The sequence below is a fragment of the Lygodium microphyllum genome, chromosome 15, assembly GCF_053477565.2.
Source record: "Lygodium microphyllum isolate KBCC chromosome 15, Lygodium_microphyllum_v1.1.10, whole genome shotgun sequence".
In the NCBI taxonomy this organism is placed as follows: Eukaryota; Viridiplantae; Streptophyta; class Polypodiopsida; order Schizaeales; family Lygodiaceae; genus Lygodium; species Lygodium microphyllum.
The window spans coordinates 35,147,315-35,168,125 of NC_141149.1; the positions used below are offsets into that span (position 1 = coordinate 35,147,315).

At 40.7% G+C, this 20,811-nt stretch overlaps 1 protein-coding gene across 1 annotated transcript; it reads left to right on the top strand.

Annotated features, from left to right (window-relative positions):
• The first annotated feature begins 12,568 nt into the window (after positions 1 to 12,568).
• Positions 12,569 to 19,186, top strand: CLPB3 (casein lytic proteinase B3). Its single transcript, XM_087694066.1, has 10 exons — positions 12,569 to 13,196; positions 13,328 to 13,546; positions 13,926 to 14,163; positions 14,353 to 14,548; positions 15,733 to 15,787; positions 15,967 to 16,117; positions 16,491 to 16,799; positions 17,118 to 17,383; positions 17,506 to 18,429; positions 18,530 to 19,186. Exons 1-10 carry the CDS (start codon positions 12,906 to 12,908, stop codon positions 18,848 to 18,850), a joined length of 2,970 nt encoding a protein of 989 aa, XP_087550192.1. The 5' UTR covers positions 12,569 to 12,905; the 3' UTR covers positions 18,851 to 19,186.
• The last annotated feature ends 1,625 nt before the right edge of the window (positions 19,187 to 20,811 follow it).

The window sequence follows — 20,811 nt, forward strand, 5'->3', positions numbered from 1 at the left end:
AAGCTGGGCAATCAAGAGATTCGGAACCTGGCGAAAGTAGGGAGTTTTTAATCTCAAGCAAGGGTGCGCTTAGTAATCATTAAACTTATTTCCGTTTTATGAACTCAGGTATTCCCATGCACGATGAATACTCAATTTCCATATTACAACCCCGAAGGCTAAACCAAGCTAAAACAGATAACAGGGAACCACAGCCCTAGCATATGAAGCGTCGAGACAAGAAAACAGGACAATATTTTGGCTCCTGCGTTCATAACATGGAACAGAGGCCAAGGAAAAGGGATTGTTTGTTTCTTTTCGTTTTTCGAACGCACCTCCGACGTAGAGCAGAAGCCTTACGGCCCGATGCAAAAGATATGGAGTTCTGGAATTGGGGAACCCTGTACACTCTTGGGATTGCGCCCAAAAAAGCTAATCATAGGGTGGACAGGAAAAGGAAGGGACAATACGCGAAAGCCCTAAAGTCATAATTAGGATATGCCAAAATGTTCCTGCATCCGATTGCGAAAGAAGCCCTAGCACATAAAAATAAGGTGCGCAGATAAGGAGAGACAAAGAACTGCTAATACCTTGCCTCTAGATCACAGAGAGCACCTGCTTTGTTACAAATAAAATATATGATCTAATTTGCCGACAAGTGCAAATGGAATAAAAGATGTGGCTTTGCTAGAAGCCCATATGATTTTCAAACAAAACGAGAGCAAAATCAAAACTTAATCATGCCAAGTCGATCTTGCTATGGCGCTATTAGGGCAACTTAATGATCAAAAGGGCAAAGTAAGTAACCAATGGCCATGCCAATAGACTGACAAACGCTTTATAATGGACTAAAGATTAAAAAGTAGATGATTTTGTGGCTGGACATTGGTGGCACCTTATGAGGGTGGGGCATTGAGTTGTAATTAGCAAAAAATACACTAAAACCACTACTAAAATTGGCTAAAAGAGTGGATATCACCAAGAGAAGCACCTCTCCACCAAATATGACCAAGATAGTATCAAATAGTAAGCATTACCCTCATAGAAGTGCTCAAAATCTACAGATTTTAGCTTGTTGTAAGTAGTATGTAAAACTGTCCCAAAATGAAGCAATCATTGATGCATAGGTCACTGAAACTGCCAGTAGCAAGATACATCCAACAGTGCGTGTCCAGGGGCAAGAAGGTACCAAGAACTATCAAACCAATAACTTGTTAGGCAAGAGACATCTCATAGGTCTAGAAGTCATGCATGTAATGGGACTCGGGGTAAGAGAAGAGACCAAGCACAAGCACAACTGATAGAGCAAGAAGCTCAATGCATAATCAACCAAGATGCATACAAAACTGACAAACCTGTGACAAAGATAGGTGCCTGCCCCAATAGGTGTATCAAATCAGCCCACTACAGACTAACTGTAGACATAACGCTCTCAAGAGAGCAAATGCATGTAACTGTCCCACAAGCTCAAGCTCAAGTGTAAATAAGTCTCTATGTACATCCAAATATACCAGGAGGATCCCACTGGAAGTAAAGTCAGATGCAAAGAGAGCAAGCAATGCTCTAATATATCGAATACATAGCATCAGACATGCCAAAGCCCAATGTGGTACATCCAGAGCATAAATCCCAAGCTATCTCAGACCCGCAAAGAGCATGCAACTGACAACCAAATGTAATGCCCAGTAGATCCAAAATGCTCAAATACATCTGAAGACAAAGCTCCAAGTAACTGTCAAGCATGGGCAAACCAAGTGGCATCCATATCTGACCAAATCATAAATGCAAGAAACCTAAATGTCAAGCAGTGACAATAGGCATAAACCGGTCCAAAGCATGCCAACTAAGCCAAATGCGAGTGATGATGACCAAGGCGGAGCCTATTCCAAGCTAAAAGCATTCTAGAACCAAGGAGAAGCATTTGACAACCTCCAAATACATCGGTATGATCATTCAAACCTCCAGTAAGCACCCCGTGTCCATGAACCAATGCATACATCAATATGTTGCTAAACTGCTCTCTCAGCTAGAGAAGGCAAAGGAGGAAAGAAAGATAGCGATGGCTGAGTTGGAAGTGGAAAAGGAGTTGGCGGCAACCTTCCAACTTGAAAAGACGAGGCAAATAGCTATGCAACAAAAGGAGATCTTTGATCTAAAACATGAACTAAAGGCCAAAGATGACAAGGAGAAAAGCTGGCGGCAGTGGCTTGAAGATGAAAATCAAGAGCTAGTGAAAATGCAGAGAGTATAAACTTTTAATCGTGCAATATGAGGATTTGGCAGCAAAAACAAAACTGATCGTATGAGGCATGGAAGAGTTTGTCGCAAGGGAAGAAGAAAGGAAGCAAGAAGAGGAGCAACACCACAGAGAGATGAAAACCATAAAAGAGCAGGAGAGAATGAGCAGAGAATTGGAAGAACAGGAGAGCAGAGACTCGTGGCTCTAGTACAAAGACAAGGAAAAAGTATGGAGGAGATGAAAAAGAGAGCCTAAGAGTGGGCAGGCCAAAATGAATGAAGAGTGAAGACCTTGGCGCGTCGCCTGGCTCTTGTAGAAAAAGAGAAAGTCCTAGCAGAAAGCAGAGCAGAGGCAACCCAAGTGGGCTTCAATACTCAACAACGAGCTTTCCTGAATACTATGATGGATGCCACTCACACAGAGGAAGGGGAGTCCCTTGAGGTGGTAAAGAAGAGGCTGAGCATAGCACGCAGAGCTCTACAAGTAGGGTTACACATGCCACCACAAACCGTTGCAGTTAGGTTGAGCATTGATGAGCAACGCAAGTACCTATTGTTGGCCGACCTAACCCCCAGGAGATTGATGCACTGGGATTTGTAGAGGAGGTACAACAAGAGGATCGCCAAAGGGGTGAAGCTGAACTAAAATTTGACATGGGCAGATTCGAAGAAGAAGTGATCCCACAACCCCCTTTACCCCACCTTGAAGAACAACAGCAGAAAAACCGCCCTGAGGGAAAGGAGAAAGAAAATGGTGGAAGAAGCCAGACAGAGATTGAGGGCCAAGCCTATGGCATAGCCGTCTGCACCTCTTCCACTATGCCCAAGTGACCTACCAGCCAGCTTCCATGCAGAACTCGTAGTCTGGGAAGAGACAAGAAAAAGAGAAGCAGCTCTTTAACTTCAGCTTCCTCCTCCCCAATGGCATGTGCATAGTTCTTCCCCTTAAAGTAGTGGAAGAGGTGATCGGTATTGGAAGCTGACTAGGCCAACAATGGCTGGAAGAAACAGAGAAGAATCCCACCCTCTGGGGCACCAAGGATACGGAGTATTGGCAAAATAAGTTTTTTGAAGTGCTTCAATTTGTGCTCAGATACGAGTGCCAGCCACTATGGCGTATACGCATTTGTGACGACAATGTGTTCTCCTAGATGGCTTTTTGTAATACCCTCCCCTCTGAGAGAAACAACCCCACCTTCATGGCATATCCTCGTAGGGTAGGCGTAGATTTTGATACAAACATCCATGGTCGCTACAACTTCCCCATCATATATAACCCCCTGTACTACTACCTTAGCACAAGCCCTCACTTTCACCTCAAACAACCTAGATGCTACCATGACCCGCTTCATTGTTGACTTCTCCTCCTATCCCGATCCTGCCTTCATTACCACATGCAACTACTTTAGGCTATTAAAAATCTTACTTAAGTAGGATCCCACCCCAGTAGAACATGGTCTCTCCCCACTCTTTTTTTATTCTAACACCATAGATAGCTACACAATGACCCGTCTAATGATGAGAGCCAACCTTCTACCTTCCTTCTACCTTGCTATTCTCGAGGATATGAGTGATAGCCAATTCACCTCTATTGTAACCACCCATTCCTCTCCACCACCTCTCTCCATGTCTGCTTGAACCTTAAGGGTTACATGTAGAGCTGGAAGTTTTTGAGTCACTCGATTAAATCCCCTTTCCCACCACATTCTGATGATGATAACTAGCAATTAGCTACTGCCCGAATCATGTAACTCGGCAAGCCACAAAAAAAAAGGCCAAACACAAAGACAGCAAACAAATAACAATGAAAGGAGCACATGACATATCCAAACACAAGTCATGGCACATAATTCACAGTCATTGTACCTAGGGGTCCTCAAGTTAGGCACGCCCAATGGCCTCGATTGGTTGGCTCCGTTCCTAACCCCCTAGCCCTTTTCGATTCCCCACTTCACACTTAGGGCACCTCAAGGGCAGGACAAACATAGGGAGGTAACACTCGCCTATGGTTAGGCCTGTCACCTTAAGCTACACACATCGCACCTCCCTTCGCACGAACGGGTTCCTCAAGTGTGGGACATCACCCAGGCTTGCCTGTGATTAGACCCAACTCCTCGTTCCACCAGCATGAGCACAGAGCACTGCACGGTGAGGTAGACACTCCCCTTAGGTAGAGCACTTTCTCCTTTCAGGTACAACAAGATGCTGCAAACCACCAACTTCGGAGGCCCCCATCATCCACTCGACATACCTTGGGTTTTCCATCCATTCATTACCAAAGCTTCCCAATCAACGGAGTCCACATGTGGCCCTATCATCACCCCACCAGCCACTTGCCCAGAGCCCACCCTTCCACACTAAAGAGCTCAAAGTGCCATGGGACTGGCACCCGTCTCGGAGGGGGTAATGTTAACCTCAATTCGAGATGGCAGAAATATGAAGCAAAGAGCGGAAAAATGATAGAAAAAGAGTAAAGGCGCAGAGGCGGCCCCTAAAACTAAGCTGAGGCAAAAAGTGTAATTTTAAATGGAAGGCGCCTCAAAAAAATCTAAAAAATCTTGTAAAAGAGCGCCAAGCTCCCTCCTGTGCCATTTGTAAAAGAATAGATGGTGTAGGCTTAAGGAATGAGCTTAAGGAATGAGGCAAGAAGAGGGAAATGGGAAAAATTACCTTGTCATAATGACCGGTCATGTAAAAAGGGATGGGTTCCCATGGGATTTTAGGGTTTTGTATATAAAGTTCAAAAAGTAAATGGAAGCTCATTCTTTGGTGTGTGGCTAATAATAGTCCTCTCTTCTCCTCTTCTTCTCTTCACCTTGCTTGTGTGTGTGCTCTTGAGAGAGGGAGTGTGAGAGTGTGAGGGAGTGTGTGTGGGATCAAGAGGGTAAAGCTCTTCACTATGTCCTCTTCTCTTCTTCTCTTCTTTTCTCTTCTCTTTTCTGGCACGCGTGCGGCTATGGTGGATGGAGCTTGATGGAGGAGGCTTGAGGATGCTTGAGCTAGCATCTAGGATCGTGGAGCTACCGGTGTGTGCGAGGGAGGAGGAAACTCATTTCGACATCGAGGTAAGCTTACTACACTTATAGGTTTGAAGTTGCCTCGGCTAGGTGAGAGATAGCCATTAGAGCTTGCTTGAAACACTTGAAACAATAAGCGGTCTGTGGGTCTTGGCGGTTGAGCGTGAGCTCCCTCTACACTTATCATTGCTCGTTCTTTTGCCATCCACGTTGATACCTAGTAGCGTACCTTCTCTTGTTCGGCTCAAGGAATTTTTTAATTTTCAACATATTGATAGCTAACAGTTGAGTCTGGTCTTAACTTTGCCACTTCTTGGCATCATATTGTTGGACCTCAAGACATTTGGATCTCTCGTGGCCTTTCTGCATGCAAAAAAAGCATTGTTTATTTGGGGAAAAATAATATCATCCTCTTGAAAATAGACAAGAGGGAGGAGAGATGAAGAGACCAAGAGCACACATACAAGCAATGGAGAGTTGAGCACACAAAGAGATAGAGCTGAAATTTTCTTCTTCTTCTTTCTTCTTCTTCCACACAAAAGAACTAAGTCTATAACATGATAAAATACTAGTATAAAGTACCAGAACATATATACATGCAATCACTAAGTGTGAACGTGCTAAGGAAAGAAAAGGTGGCACAATAAACATGCCATAACCAAGGGTGATTGGACTATGTGGGTGTGGTCTAGCTGTAGAATCACTCGTGTATCCTCATATCGCTCACTAAACATGCCAATGAGTAATATCTTACCACATCACCAAGGCACAAAGTGGATGCTAGCTCATATAGAGCTTGATATCTCAATATTCCCCCATGAGCTTAGCATGAGCTCATGAACTCCAAGCATAGTCCTAAAGCATTGAAGCTTCTTAGATCCTAAGGCCTTGGTGAAAATGCCAGCATCTTGGAACTTTGTGCTAACATAAACCAAGTCAATATCACCTACCAAAACCCGCTCTCAAATGAAATGGTAATGGACCTCCAAGTGTTTGGTCCATGGATTATATACTAGGTTCCTAGCGAATTAAATGCTACTAAGGTTATCACAGTAGACGATAACCTTCTTATCCACCTACGTCCTCAAATCACCCAGTAGCTTTCATAACCAAGCTATCTCGCATGTTGCAATTGCAAAACCGATGTACTCTGTCTCTTTACTAGACAAGGGAATTATCAGATGTTTCTTGCTGCTCCAAGTTATAGCAACATTGCTAAAGGAAAAACATAAAACCACTCGTAGACCCCATGTCTTAATTTTTTCTAGCCCAAACTACATTTTTGTGACCATGCAAGTCCAATGATATGCCTATACCATAGAATAAGACATAGTCCAATGTGGACTTGACATAGCGCAATGTGCATTGCACTATCTCCAAACAATGGCTTACGTGGAAGCTGCATAAACTAACTCTCCAAACCAATTGTGTAGTTTAGGTTTGACCTAACGATTGTCAAATAGATAAGGTTGTCCACAATCTTCTTATGCATAGTGACATTCTCAATCAAGTCACACTCATGTGCACTAAGCTTAGCATTAACATCCAAAGGTATGGAAATAGGCCTGCAATTAGCCATACCATACTTCTTCAACATATCAAACACATACTGTCTCTGTGACAACCATATATTCTCTAGAGTTGATTATCTCTAGGTTGAGAAAATAGTGCAACTCTTCCAAATCCTTCATCTCAAATTTAGTCTTGAGAAGACCCTTTACATTATTAATCTCTATCTCCCTATCACCCATAATGATTAAATCATCCACATATATAGTAATGACCACAATATTTGCATTACTCTCATATACATAGGATGAGTGATCAGCCTGTGCTTTGCAAAATCCAATGCTAACAAGGTATTTAGCAATCTTGTCATGCCATGCCTTGGATGCTTACTTTAGCCCATAAAAGGCCATATTAAGCCTACATATATAATCTGGATGACTCTTATCTACATAACCAAGTGGATGCTCCACATAAGCTTCCTCTTGCAACTCCCTTGCAATAAGGCATTCTTTACATCCATTTGATGCATGATCCAACCCTTCGATATATCCACTGCTATGACAATCCTTATAGTAGCCATTTTATCCATTAGAGCAAAAGTCTCATTATATTCAATACCACGAGTCTGCGCATAACCTTTTGCAACTAGTCGTGCCTTATAAAGCTCAATAGATCCATCTGACTTATGCTTGTTGACCTTGTAAATCCATTTGCATCCAATATCTTTCTTGCCTTCAGGTAAGACACCAACTCCGGTGTGTCATTATTTATAAGTGTAGCAACAAGTGGGTTCCATATCCTACACAACCTTTGCCATGTATGCATAGTGATGAGCTACATAGCTCTCATATGCCAATCGTTGCATTGGCTTTCTTACTCTACTTGGCCTATATGGACCTAGATCACTACTAGGTGTTTTAACATCCTCTTGTGCCTTTTGCGCACTAGGTGTTTTAATAGACAAAACCCCAAACTCCTCATCTAAGCTCTACTCAGAGCCATCTAAATCAACATCAACATGAGAGAAACATGATGATATATTTGTCATAATAGGTGAGTCCCCAACTTTCTCTTTACCTTTTCTTGACATCACTGATGTACTTGTGGAGTAACTATGACCTTAGTCTACCACTCCAAGGTTTATCAATAGAACCATGATTAGAAAACTCTTGTGGTCCACTCAATGTCTATGACTGCTGATCCCTAATCTGTGTAGCCACACTCTCATGCTCATCAATCCCAAGCACATTCTCCACATTACTATACCAACTACTTATTTCATCAAAAACAACATTCCTGCTAACTCTCAATTCACGTATAACAAGGTTGTAACATCTATATCCCTTTTGCTCAAGGGAATATTCCACAAATATATATATTTTTTCTTTGAGATCCAATTTACTATGCAACTCATCAGGAATATGCACATAAGAAATATATCTAAATAATTTCATATGGGACATATTTGGCTTTCTACCTATAGAATTCTCTACATGTATCATAGCATATATAGTAATAGTGGGTGTCCTGTTCATAATGTATACAACAGTAGCAATGGCTTTAGTCCAATAATGATAAGGCAAGTTTTTTTCTAACATCAATGCATGAGGCACCTCTTTGCAATATGCTTGTTTTTCTGCTCAAAAATTCCATTTTGATGTGGATTATATCTACATGTATATTGCATATGTATAGCATTTTTTTGTAAAAAGTCAAAAAACTCATTGGAGAGATATTTCTCCCCTCTATCCAATCTTAGGTATTTAATATGCAATCTTATCTCATTCTCAACCAAAGTCTTAAAACTTTTAAAGTGAGTGAACACCTCACTTTTCTCACATATAAAGTAAACATATACTTTGCAAGTATGATCATCAATGAAGAAAAGATAATACTTACAACCACTAAAAGTTGCAGTCTTTGTAGGATCCTACATATTAGAATGTAACAATTCAAGTGGCTTCTTGCATACATGATTTTCATGTGGAAATGCATACCTTGCTTACTTTCCAAATTGACACGCTTTACATATTTTATGTATCTCATCAATCTTAAACTTAAGCAAGCCATCCACAATCTCTTTTGACTACATGTCTTTTAGCTAGTACACATTCACATGACCAATTTTCTAATGCAAAATTTCAATATCAGCCACAACACATGAACCTTGTGCAGACATGGCAATATCCATTTCAAAAAGACTTACATCAAGAGTAAACATGTCAACACATTTTCCTTTTGCAATCAACTTGTAATCATTTTAAAGATATTCTACATAATAACCATCATATGTGAATTGAACCTGCAATCCTAATTTTACAATCTAACCAACAGAATCCAAGTTTTTTATAATATTTGGTATATGTACACATTAGCCAAGTACTTAGTTTTACCATCATGCATACTCAAAGGATTATTTCCAACATGAGTAATGGGGTGAGCTGTATCATCCCCTGTCTCCACATAGCATGGAGACTCTAGACTGCTTATCTCTCTAAATCACTCTCCATGAGAAGTCGTGTGCTTAGAGGCACTTGAGTCTACATACCGTACATCATTCTTTGATGAACCATCAGCAGTCATAGTATTCATAAAGTGCTACATAATAAACAATTGTTCACTTATGTCATCATTGTTTTTGCTATTGGATGCATAATTGCCTTGTTGCTTTTTTTTTAATTTCTAATTTTAGCTTTCTTTTTGAAGAAATTTTTAGAAATGTGGCCTTTTTTACCACAATGTTAGCACTCTCTTCTATCACAAAAATTCTATTGCCTATTAAAATTTGCAACTTGCCCTCTTCTATCACAAAAATTCTATTGCCTATTAAAATTTGCAACTTGCCCTCTTTGACTTTCCCTTCCTCAGGACCATTGTCCTTAATCTATTTTGCTATGCATCATAACCTTGACCACGACCACCACCTTGGTCTTTACCATGACCTCTACCTCTGCTAGGAGAGTAAAATACCTGTTCAAATTTGTTCTTGCTTTGAGAAGAAGCAGAATCCAAGCCAAGTTTCTTCTCCTCAAGTATCAGCATAGAAATCACGTTAGCAAAATTAGGGATATCATCTCTTATATTCATAGAGATGACTTGAAGCTCTTGTATTCATCTCCAAGTCCAGCTAAGTATACACACACAACATCATCATCAACAACTACTACAATGATAGATCCAAGAGCTTCCACAATGCTCTTGATCTTCAAGGCAAAATCATTAATGGACATGTTCCCTCTTTTTACTTGGTTCAACTTTGACTTGAGCTATAGCTTTCTGGCCTTTGTGTTTACTTTGAACAATCTTGCTAGATTCTTCCATACAATAGCGAGGGTTTTAGATTCTTGCAACCAACCCATCATGCTATCTATGACACTAATAGACAACTAATACATGACTTTACTTACTCAATGTCTGCTCCCAATCTTTCTTAGCCTCTACCTATTCTGCAGTAGCATTTTGTGCAAGAACTTCAGGTGCTACTACCATGTCTCCTTTAGTGTAATTCCAAACACCTTTGCCCTTCAAGAAATTTATCATTTTGAACTTTTATATAGGATAATTGTTCTCATCAAGCTTCTTGCTAGTAATCTGATTGAAGTTGAAGTTGTTAGATATTTTGACAAAATAAACAACTTGCAAAAAATTGTAATTTGCAAGTAAGCTGATACTAGGCACACCACAACTAAACATACCGGCTTTTTCACTGACTACACAACAATAAATGCAATTTGCAATTTGTATATAGATACCATATATGTCTATAACCCAACAAACACTTGAAACCTTACAGATTCGAAATATATAACCTGTGCATGTGTAAACAACCGACATAGTTGAAACTATAGTAGTGTACCCAAAAACTGTTGTCGAAACCACTTTTAGGTCCAAAACAAAGGCCGAAATGATCTCAGATGCAAAAAATCATAGCAATAGGCAAGCCTTAAAGGATGTTTTTGTAGTACATACGGTATTCTTCTTACTCACCAAGTTTCATTATAATCGAAGATTGTAGCCTACTAGCCTCAAGAGCTTCTTATGGTTATAACCTAAGGTAAATGGAGCAAGGTGGAATAACATCTTACTTGTTACTTGCTTGCTTACTTTCATGCTCCAATGCCTTCACCTTAGCCTTCAATCAAGCTCCGCGTAGCCGTGGGATGACTCTAACACCATTAAAAAAGGCAACAAGGAAGAGAGGTGAAGAGACTAAGAGCACACAGACAAAAGCAATAAAGACTTGAGCACATAGAGAGATAGGGCTAGAATATTATTATTATTCTTCTTTTTTCATCCACACAAAAGAATTAAGTCTACAACATGATAAAATACTAATATAAAGGTATCACAACATATGTACATGTGGTCACTAAGTGTAAACCCATTAAGGAAAGAAGAGATGGCACAATAAATGTGCCATAACCAAGGGCGAAACTACACGGGTGTAGTCCAGCTATAGAATCATTAGCGCATCCTCATGTCAATCACCTAACATGCAAGTGAGTAATATTTTGCCACATCACCAAGGTGTGTAGTGAATGCCAACTCATGTAGAGCTCGACATCTCAATAACTTTGCCTCCCCGATTTCTTCTGCGTTCTCTATGGCCTATGCTGGGAGCTCTCACAAAGTTCTCTTAGCCTTGGGTAAATTAGTCTATATGTCTCTGACTACTTAGACCCTTGAGGTGATTCATTGAGATACTCATGATGCAATGCAAGGGAGGATGATGACTCCTACACTCTACAAGAAAGAACTATCACACACTTGGACATGAGGTCTAGAGATATGAGTAGGCTTTTGTATGCCCCTTTATGTTGCATGTCACTACCTATCTTGACTCTAGAGGTAGAGCAAGATGTCAGCTTGAGATGAACTTTCATTAGAGATTGGTTTGAAGTTCATAAACTCATTTCTAAGGTGGATGTTCTTAATGGGAGCGAAAATGGTTTTATGGGTTACAAAGGAATATCTACTTGGTAAGGAGATGTCTCTAGCTCTTATTAAATTCAGTTTGAGACATATGACTATTGATATGATGATGGCCCAAAGTTGTTGCTCATCAACTCTTTTTATCAATTGAAAAACTAACTTATCCACTTTATCCTTGAGCTTTTCAACTCCCAATCCTCTTGTGGCTCTATTAGTAGTAATTAGCTCCTAAGCCATTGAGTACCATTGGTGGTTATCGCCTTGAGTCCAAAGGAAATTTCTAAATACCTTCAAGGTGAAAGCAAGTATTGTTGCCCCAAAGACCACCATGAAGACAAGCTTTGAGGTTAGAGTTACGGGCTTCCCCCACATCGATTAACTTTCAATAGAACATTTTGTGAGCTTTAGCACCTATTTTACTCTCAAACCATTCAAATCTTTATACTTGAGAGAGAGCTAATTCGAGAGCGTAGCTGAGGTATTTGAATATTGAATAGCGAATAGAGTGGGAGAACAAGCAGGCACCTCTCTCTCTCTCTCTCTCTCTAAACCACCTTATAATGTGCCATGTAGAATTTGTGAAATCCTTGAAATTTTGTTACTCCTAAAGTAAAGAGGAAATTTGAGGTTTAAGGCAAGGTGATAGTATGGCCATCTAGTCTTATGTGGTATTGCCCTCTTTTGGTGGTCACTACTTGCCACCAACAACAATGTGTGATTTTTTGGCTAGTGGCCATCACTCAACTAGTCATGGTGGTGTAGTGTGCCCACACCCTAGGTTGATGCAATGAGCCCATTTACAACTTGCATCAAAATCAAATAGTGCACGATCTCATGGGATTGGGTAGTACTTTTTTGTTGGGCATGAGGCCTCCTAGAGGGTTCGAGGAGCCTGTGGATGCGAGACTTGTCGATAAGAAAAGGAAGAAAATGGCAAAACAAGTGCATTTTGGTGAAGGAAAAAGAACAACGAGAACAAACAACTGGTCTCACCAATCCGAGCACACTAACTCCTGACACGGGGAGCTTTGGCCGCCATCGCCACGAAGCTGCGAACCGCCATAGCGCTGTACACATCCTCATATCAACTCAAAGTCATCGCATAATCTGTGGATATATTGCCCCTCCCCTTGGCTCTTCGTTGCTCCCACACCAATTTGATTTCACAGCATTTCAAGTGTTTCTTGGAACACTAGGCTTTCGACCTGAGGGTCCCGGCTATTTTGCGACATGGCTTCCCTTGCGACCAATGTTTCGTTCATCTGTAATCCTCGCGAGCTTTCCTCGGACCGGCATGGCCACAGCACGACCATGATATCCTCTGCGAAACTGCGCGTGACTTCCTTCCGAGTGCCAATTAAGACTAATGCTGTTGCCACTCCTATCGGGCATAGGAGTGGCAATTTAAACAATTTTGTAGGCCTTAGGCGTGAAATGGGAAGGGCAATCAGGAACACGAAGCCTGTTTTACGCAGAGATAGAAAGAACGCTCGAAGCCTGATTCGATGTGAAGCTGGCAAGGTATGAAGTAAATTGAGAAGTTAAATGGTCTGTGTACATTCAATATAACGTTTTCATGCATCATCCATTTGAATTGTAGACATCAATTGACATTTTTGACATTCTGTTTTCTTGCTTTCATTCATCTGCAGATTAACCAGTCAGACTTCACTGAAATGGCCTGGCAAGCTGTTGTTGCATCTCCGGAGGTAGCCAAAGAGAGTAAGCAGCAGATTGTGGAGACTGAACATTTAATGAAAGCTTTGCTTGAGCAGAGGAATGGTCTAGCTAGACGCATTTTTGCAAAGGCCAATGTAGATAACACTTCACTTCTTCAAGCTACTGAGAGATTCATACAACGGCAACCAAAAGTGAGTGAAGTTCTCTGAACTCGGTATTGGATTGTATACTCTGAACTTGGTACTGTCGTTACTGACCTGCTTTTAAGTAATGTCTGCCCCTCTCCCATGCTATTGTGTGACTGCATAAGGCAGTATGTGGAATTCTGGAGAAACAACAGAATTCCTTTGGATTGGAATCTTCTAACATTCAGAAAAACTCTCTTCTCCAAGTTTTATTCTTTATAACCATTGGGATATGTAGAAAAGCATGAGACATTGACTGATGGGGGACTGGTATTGTGATTCTGGGTCCTGGCCATGTTGAGAAGGCAATGTTTGGGATTAATGGTTGTAAACAACAGAATTTAACATGTTTGGTTGATTAATAAGATTGAAAAAAATTTGACAGATTCTTGGAGAAACAAGTGGGTCCATGCTAGGCCGTGATTTGGAGGCTTTGATTGATCGGGCAAGAGGGTTCAAGAAAGAATATGGTGACTCGTTCATATCTGTAGAACATCTAGTTCTTGCTTTTGCACAAGACAAGCGTTTTGGTCAGCAGCTCTTTAGGGATTTTCAAATCAGTCAGAAAGCCCTCGCTGCAGCGGTGCAAGCAATCCGGGGCACACAAAAGGTTATAGATCAAGGTACAGAGTGTACCAAAATGTGCAAATCTGTTGCAATGTGCAATAAAGTAAAGTGTAGCTTTTGCTTTGCCTTCACAGTATAGTTAGTTTGCACTGTCAGTTATCGAGTGCAGTTTTTGAAAAGATACACCATTTGTGAAAGTAATTCTTTCTTATTTTGACAATCCTTTTTGCATTCAATTGTTGCAGATCCTGAAGGCAAATATGAAGCTTTGGTGAAGTATGGGAAGGACTTAACAGAGATGGCCAGACAGGGGAAGCTAGATCCTGTAATTGGCAGAGATGATGAGATTAGGCGTTGCATTCAAATCCTTTCTAGGAGGACTAAGAACAATCCAGTTTTGATAGGGGAGCCTGGAGTAGGAAAGACAGCAATCTCTGAAGGGTGAGGCTTTCAGTTTTCTCCCTTTCTGTTACTTACATAATCTGGGGTTGTAAATAGATTGTTTGAGACCTAAAACTACAGAGCTCACGAAAGCCATTTTTAGATCTCTTTTTGTTTTAAAGAAGTTAGCAACTTACAGTGTTCAATTCTGTTTTGCTCCTCTCTGTTTCTTAAGTGAATCTATACATCCCAATGTTGCTGAGGCTTATTAAGTTACTGGTCTATGACTAACTTAGGGACTATTGGGCATAAAGGGCACCAATAATATCAACTATAGGATGCATTCACGTGTATGCTGGGTTTCTTGTTGTTTTTCTTACAGTGTGTCATGGTTCAATAACATGTAATTTATTGAACTTCTGGGCTACTCTACGGCTTTTGAGGTTCTCACTCTGATTGTGTATGAAAGAGCCTAGAAACTTCTCAATCAAGTCATCTCGGGACAGGCCACATTTGAGTAGTGTGATTGGATTTGTGAACAACTATTGCAAGGCACCTTTGATTGGTGCAAACATGGCCCCTTTGATAGGCATAACACAGGCATGAATCAACTGCAAAGAAGCCTTTACTAACTGCTGATGATGCGCAGATGGTAACAAGGCACAGCTCTCATTGTTGGCTTGAATGGTCAAATTTCATCCTTACAACTGTGCATGCTGATAGTGCATTCAGCTTCGACACTCTCTGATAACCTGTCATTTTGAAATCAAGGTCATATGGATACTAAAAGGGTATGCAAATTGGTCTTAAGTTTGTCTACTCTAGCCGATTGTGTGACAGTTGTGGTTGAGATTTGCTGTGCTTGAAGGTGAGAATACTGAAATTCGAGTAGGTTTTTGAGATTCCATCACATCCCAAAGGGGGAGTTCTCAACCACACAGCTGTGGGAAGGTTGCATATTAATTATCATTTCGATTTTTGGCCTTTGCAACAATGATGTGGTATGATGTCTATGCCACCTAATATTGTGATAACATCAGCTAGTGTCACTCCATCGATCAATTTAGAAGCTAGCTGGTTTAGCATTATCCACTTAAGCTTACTGTGCCTTTGTTGCACTCTGAGGTATGCAGGATCGAGGACTTACTTTAGTTGATGCAATGATTGATTATTATATGAGGCATATTTAGATTGACATGAGAGGTTGAATAATCTTATCTGATTGGCTGTTTGTTTCTTCACAGGCTGGCTCAACGAATAGTTCAAGGAGATGTACCACAAGCATTGATGAACAGAAAAGTAAGACCTGGAATTTTTTGCTTCTGACTAACTGTATGTATGTCTGTAACATAAAAGGCTGCTCGTTTTGAATCATTGTTTTGTGTCAATGAGGTTTGGTCATTTGCATCCTTGCCTAAGTAAGGAGAGAATATGAAAATTCAAAAAGATATCTTCTCACTTGTTTCCTATCTATGCAGCTTATATCTCTTGATATGGGTGCCCTTATTGCTGGTGCTAAGTACCGGGGAGAATTTGAAGACAGGCTGAAAGCTGTGCTGAAAGAAGTGACAGATTCAGATGGTCAAATAATCCTTTTCATTGATGAAATACATACAGTTGTGGGGGCAGGTTGGATTGCCAAAACCAATCCTATTTATAGCTCTCTTTAATTTGTATCTAGTTCTGAGAAGTTTTGGGCTTGATTTTTGTTGCTTTTGAACATACAATTGGAATGTTTTGAGAATGTGGTATGTTGCATCTAGAGCATCGGAAAGATTTGCATTGATGATTGCAGTCACCAAAATTTCCACTAAAAAAGCTGTCTTTATAACATTCTCCTATTGTATGAGTCATTTTGAAGTGTTGTAGATTTCTCTTTCTCAAACCAGACAGTATGTGTGGTAGTTGATGTGTGTTACAGCTGTGAATGGCATTTTTCTTTTCACTAAGCATAGGCCTGTGTGGAAGGAGGACATACTTATGTGTTTTATGACCCTATCAGGTGCTACCAATGGAGCAATGGATGCAGGAAACCTTCTAAAGCCAATGCTTGGTAGAGGTGAGCTGAGATGCATCGGCGCCACAACACTTGACGAGTATAGAAAGTATATTGAAAAGGATCCTGCCTTGGAACGCCGATTTCAGCAAGTCTATGTAGACCAACCATCTGTGGAAGATACAATTTCCATTCTTCGTGGATTACGTGAACGCTATGAATTACACCATGGAGTTCGAATCTCAGACAGTGCTTTAGTTGAAGCTGCACTCCTTGCAGACCGTTATATCAGTGACCGGTTTCTTCCTGACAAAGGTACTTTACATGCTTTTTATTGAAAATCATTTGGTTGGGATGACTTCAAAGGTGTCATTCTTGGCTTTAGAAGCTCCAGTTCTTGACATCATTGCCTGGTCTCAGGCTAGGTTGTAAATTGCATTGTGCCAAAGTTGTAGTAGCAGGTGATGCTTGCCAGGAATGCCCAGTGTCTGCTGATCTAGTTTGTTATTGCGTTTTCCAGCATTTAATTTGGTGGACTAGGCAGCTGCCAAATTGTTCTGTTTCATGATTAAAGGATCAATTTTCAGCAATGGTAGGAAAAGTCTGCTGATCTACTTTGTAACTGTGTTCCAGCAATTGATTTGGTGGACGAAGCAGCTGCCAAATTGAAGATGGAAATAACATCAAAGCCTACTGCCTTAGATGAGATTGACCGGGCAGTCCTGAAGCTTGAAATGGAGCGTCTCTCTCTTACAAATGATACAGATAAAGCTTCAAAGGACAGGCTTAGTAAGCTTGAAGCTGAATTGGATCTTCTGAAGCAGCGGCAAAAGGAGCTCACGGATCAGTGGGAGCATGAAAAATCAGTAATGACCCGTATCCAGTCAATCAAGGAAGAGGTAAATATATTCTGATTTCTAACATGCAACGAGTTAGATTCTATCCTGTAAAATAGACAGGAAGAAGTGATATGTTGTATCAGGTGGTAATTCTCATGTTTTGCCAATGAATTGGAGTTCAGGTGGATCGAGTGAATATTGAGATACAGCAAGCTGAACGAGATTATGACCTGAATAGAGCTGCAGAGCTTAAATATGGCAGTCTCATGTCTCTTCAAAGACAGCTGGAAGCAGCTGAGAAAGCTTTGGATGAGTATCAGAACTCAGGCAAGCCAATGTTGAGAGAGGAAGTCACAGGAAATGACATTGCTGAGATTGTGAGCAAGTGGACTGGTATTCCTGTGTCGAAGCTTCAGCAGTCGGAAAGAGAGAAATTGCTGTACTTGGATGTTGAGTTGCATAAGCGTGTGGTGGGGCAGGATCCGGCAGTTAAGGCAGTTGCAGAAGCCATCCAGCGATCACGAGCAGGACTTTCTGATCCCAACAAACCGATTGCAAGTTTTATGTTCATGGGCCCAACAGGGGTAGGAAAGACAGAGCTAGCAAAGGCTCTAGCTTCATATATGTTTAATACTGAAGAAGCACTTGTGAGGATTGATATGAGTGAGTACATGGAGAAACATGCAGTGTCTCGACTTATTGGAGCACCTCCAGGATATGTTGGTTATGAGGAAGGTGGGCAACTAACAGAGTCTGTACGAAGGCGGCCATATGCAGTTATTCTGTTTGATGAAATTGAGAAGGCACATGCAGATGTCTTCAATATATTCCTCCAAATCTTGGATGATGGTAGGGTAACTGACTCACAAGGGCGGACTGTAAGTTTTAGAAACACGGTCATTATTATGACATCAAATATTGGTTCCCAGTATATACTAAACATGGGTGGAGATGGAACTCCAGAAAGCACATATGAGGCTATGAAGGACCGGGTAATGGAAGCTGCAAGAGCAACATTTCGCCCTGAATTTATGAACCGAGTTGATGAATATATAGTCTTCCAGCCATTGGACCGTGAACAGATCAGCAGAATAGTTAAGCTACAGGTCTGTATGCTGGAAATTCTGTTCAATGTTGTAGTCTGTGTTCAGAGTACAGACATGAAGGTCCACCCCGTATGCTAACATTGTCTTGTTGGCTTTGCAGTTGGAGCGTGTCCAAGTTAGGCTGAAGGAGCGGAAGATTACTATACAAGTGAGTGATAGTGCTGTGCAACTACTTGGAAGTATGGGATATGATCCAAATTATGGTGCAAGGCCAGTCAAAAGAGTCATTCAACAATATGTTGAGAATGAGCTTGCCAAAGGCATTCTAAGGGGTGACTTTAAGGAAGAAGACAGTGTGGTTATTGATACTGAGCTTACTGCTACAAATGGCCAACTACCACAATCGAAACTGACATTCAGCAAGTTTTCAGCTGCTGACAAATCTCCCAAAGAAGAAGCTGATGTTGCTGTTGCAAAATAGAAAGAGGAAAACAGGAAATCCGAGTATGAAGTGTTGTAAACATAAAACCAGCAGTATTGTGTTTCTGGTGTAAGGAAGAAGCTGTACTGTGTTGATGTAAAACAAGGGATTTTACATATATAGGGGGTTTTCTCCCTGCCACTGATGTACAGTGCTCTACGCATGGATTTATATTTACCATGAATTTTTTGGTGAGTATTTGTAAAACAGGAAGGTTTTAGTTCAAAGGAAAATTACCAAGTTACCTTCCAAGCATGTATATGTTTAGATTTTATGGCCTTCCAAGGTAACTTCCCTTACTGCATAAGTAAAACATCTCCATGAGATCATTATATCTTCCTTGCTTCAGTTGTACTGACAATTTTGTATTTTTTGGTAACTTACATGAAATACTTTTCTGAAGCTTTGACCTGGATATGAAAGTCTAAGAGATGTACTGTGTAAAGTACTGGGTGTTTATTGTGGCTATTACCAAGAAGAGTTGAGGTCCGAGGAAGAGTAATGCTGGTTGTGAAAGCAACAAACGTGAAAGCTGGACGGTGGGGATTAAAGGGTATTAGGCGCATCACCAAATCAATGTGTGCAGAATATCGGTAGAGAACTCCAACCAAGTGAAAACATTAAACGTATTGACATTACCTTGAGCTGGGCTGATCCCCATGATGTAAAAGGAGTTGGGAGATTCACAATTCGAAAGACCTATCGATAATTTGCATCACCAATCAAGTTTTCTATTTGCTCTTCCAAACCCACTTTGGTCTGTGGAAACTCACAGACCATCGGGAAAAAGGTAAAAGTTCCGTAAAGATGCATGGGAATGATGGTGTGGCATGGTCGACTACAACCCCCCATAATCCATTGATTGATGAGGATCAGTTGTGAGGGGAATATGCGACAAGGAATGTTGCCTTTTTGAGTATTACATGCCCAGTAAAATGGAGGGAAAAGAAGAATTTCCTGTTAGACTTTTGGCTAAAAATTTGTGCAGAGTTGATTGTTGAGTGTTCCTTTAGTATTGAATAACTATGAGGAATTGCACCCCAGAAGAACTAACTACTGTTTTTGGGGCTGATATTATTGGATGATGCAGAATCCTTTGAAGAACAGGGTAGGATAGAAGATAGAGAGGAGTGGCTTAGCTCCCCCACAAAATGTAGGGTGTTTAGGTTAGTGGGAATCTAAGAAGAGATACTGATCTCTCTTCCCCATCCAACATTTTAGCATGTTAGCAAGGTTACCAGGTGTTGTCAAAGAAGCCCAAGTAACCTGATCTTTGGTTTGCAAGGTGGTGTGGAAAAAGCTGAAGAAAGCAAGCAGTGCACTGTTTTGGGGGATTCTTTTAGGATACTTGATAACATCTCCTCGATAAAAATGTTTTTATCTTTTGTATATTTCATGTTTGGAGTCCATATTTCCCCTATTGAAACCTACTTCAATTTTATCTAACGTAATTTAAATGGAAGTTTGGGTTGACATTATCTAATGTCAACCCAAATGAAACCACCTTCAATTTTATCTAATGTAATTTACATGGACGTTTGGGTTGACATTATCTAAAGTAATGTACATCAGTTTTCATTTACGTATTAAGTAACATATGTTTTGATGCTCCCCACTGTAACAAGTAGTAGTGCATCATGAATTTCATACTCATGCTTGTTCAATTTCCTCGAATTCTCTCTTACTTCAATGTTTCACTTCAATGTTTCCATCCTTGTCTCAACCAAATTAGGCTTATGTGTTTTAGGGTGAGGGGACTAGTACAGTGGCATGCCACTTCCCCTTCCTCCTGTGACCCTCACACACCAAAATTACTACCTTTCTCATCATTAGGCCCATGACCACTCTTGGTGGTCACATAGTAAAAAAAATTCAAAGGGAAAAGAAAAATTAAAGCTTTTTTGAAAAGAGACTTGTGAAAAAGAAAGGCCCTTTAAGGATGTGTCGAGTGAGGGCTCTCC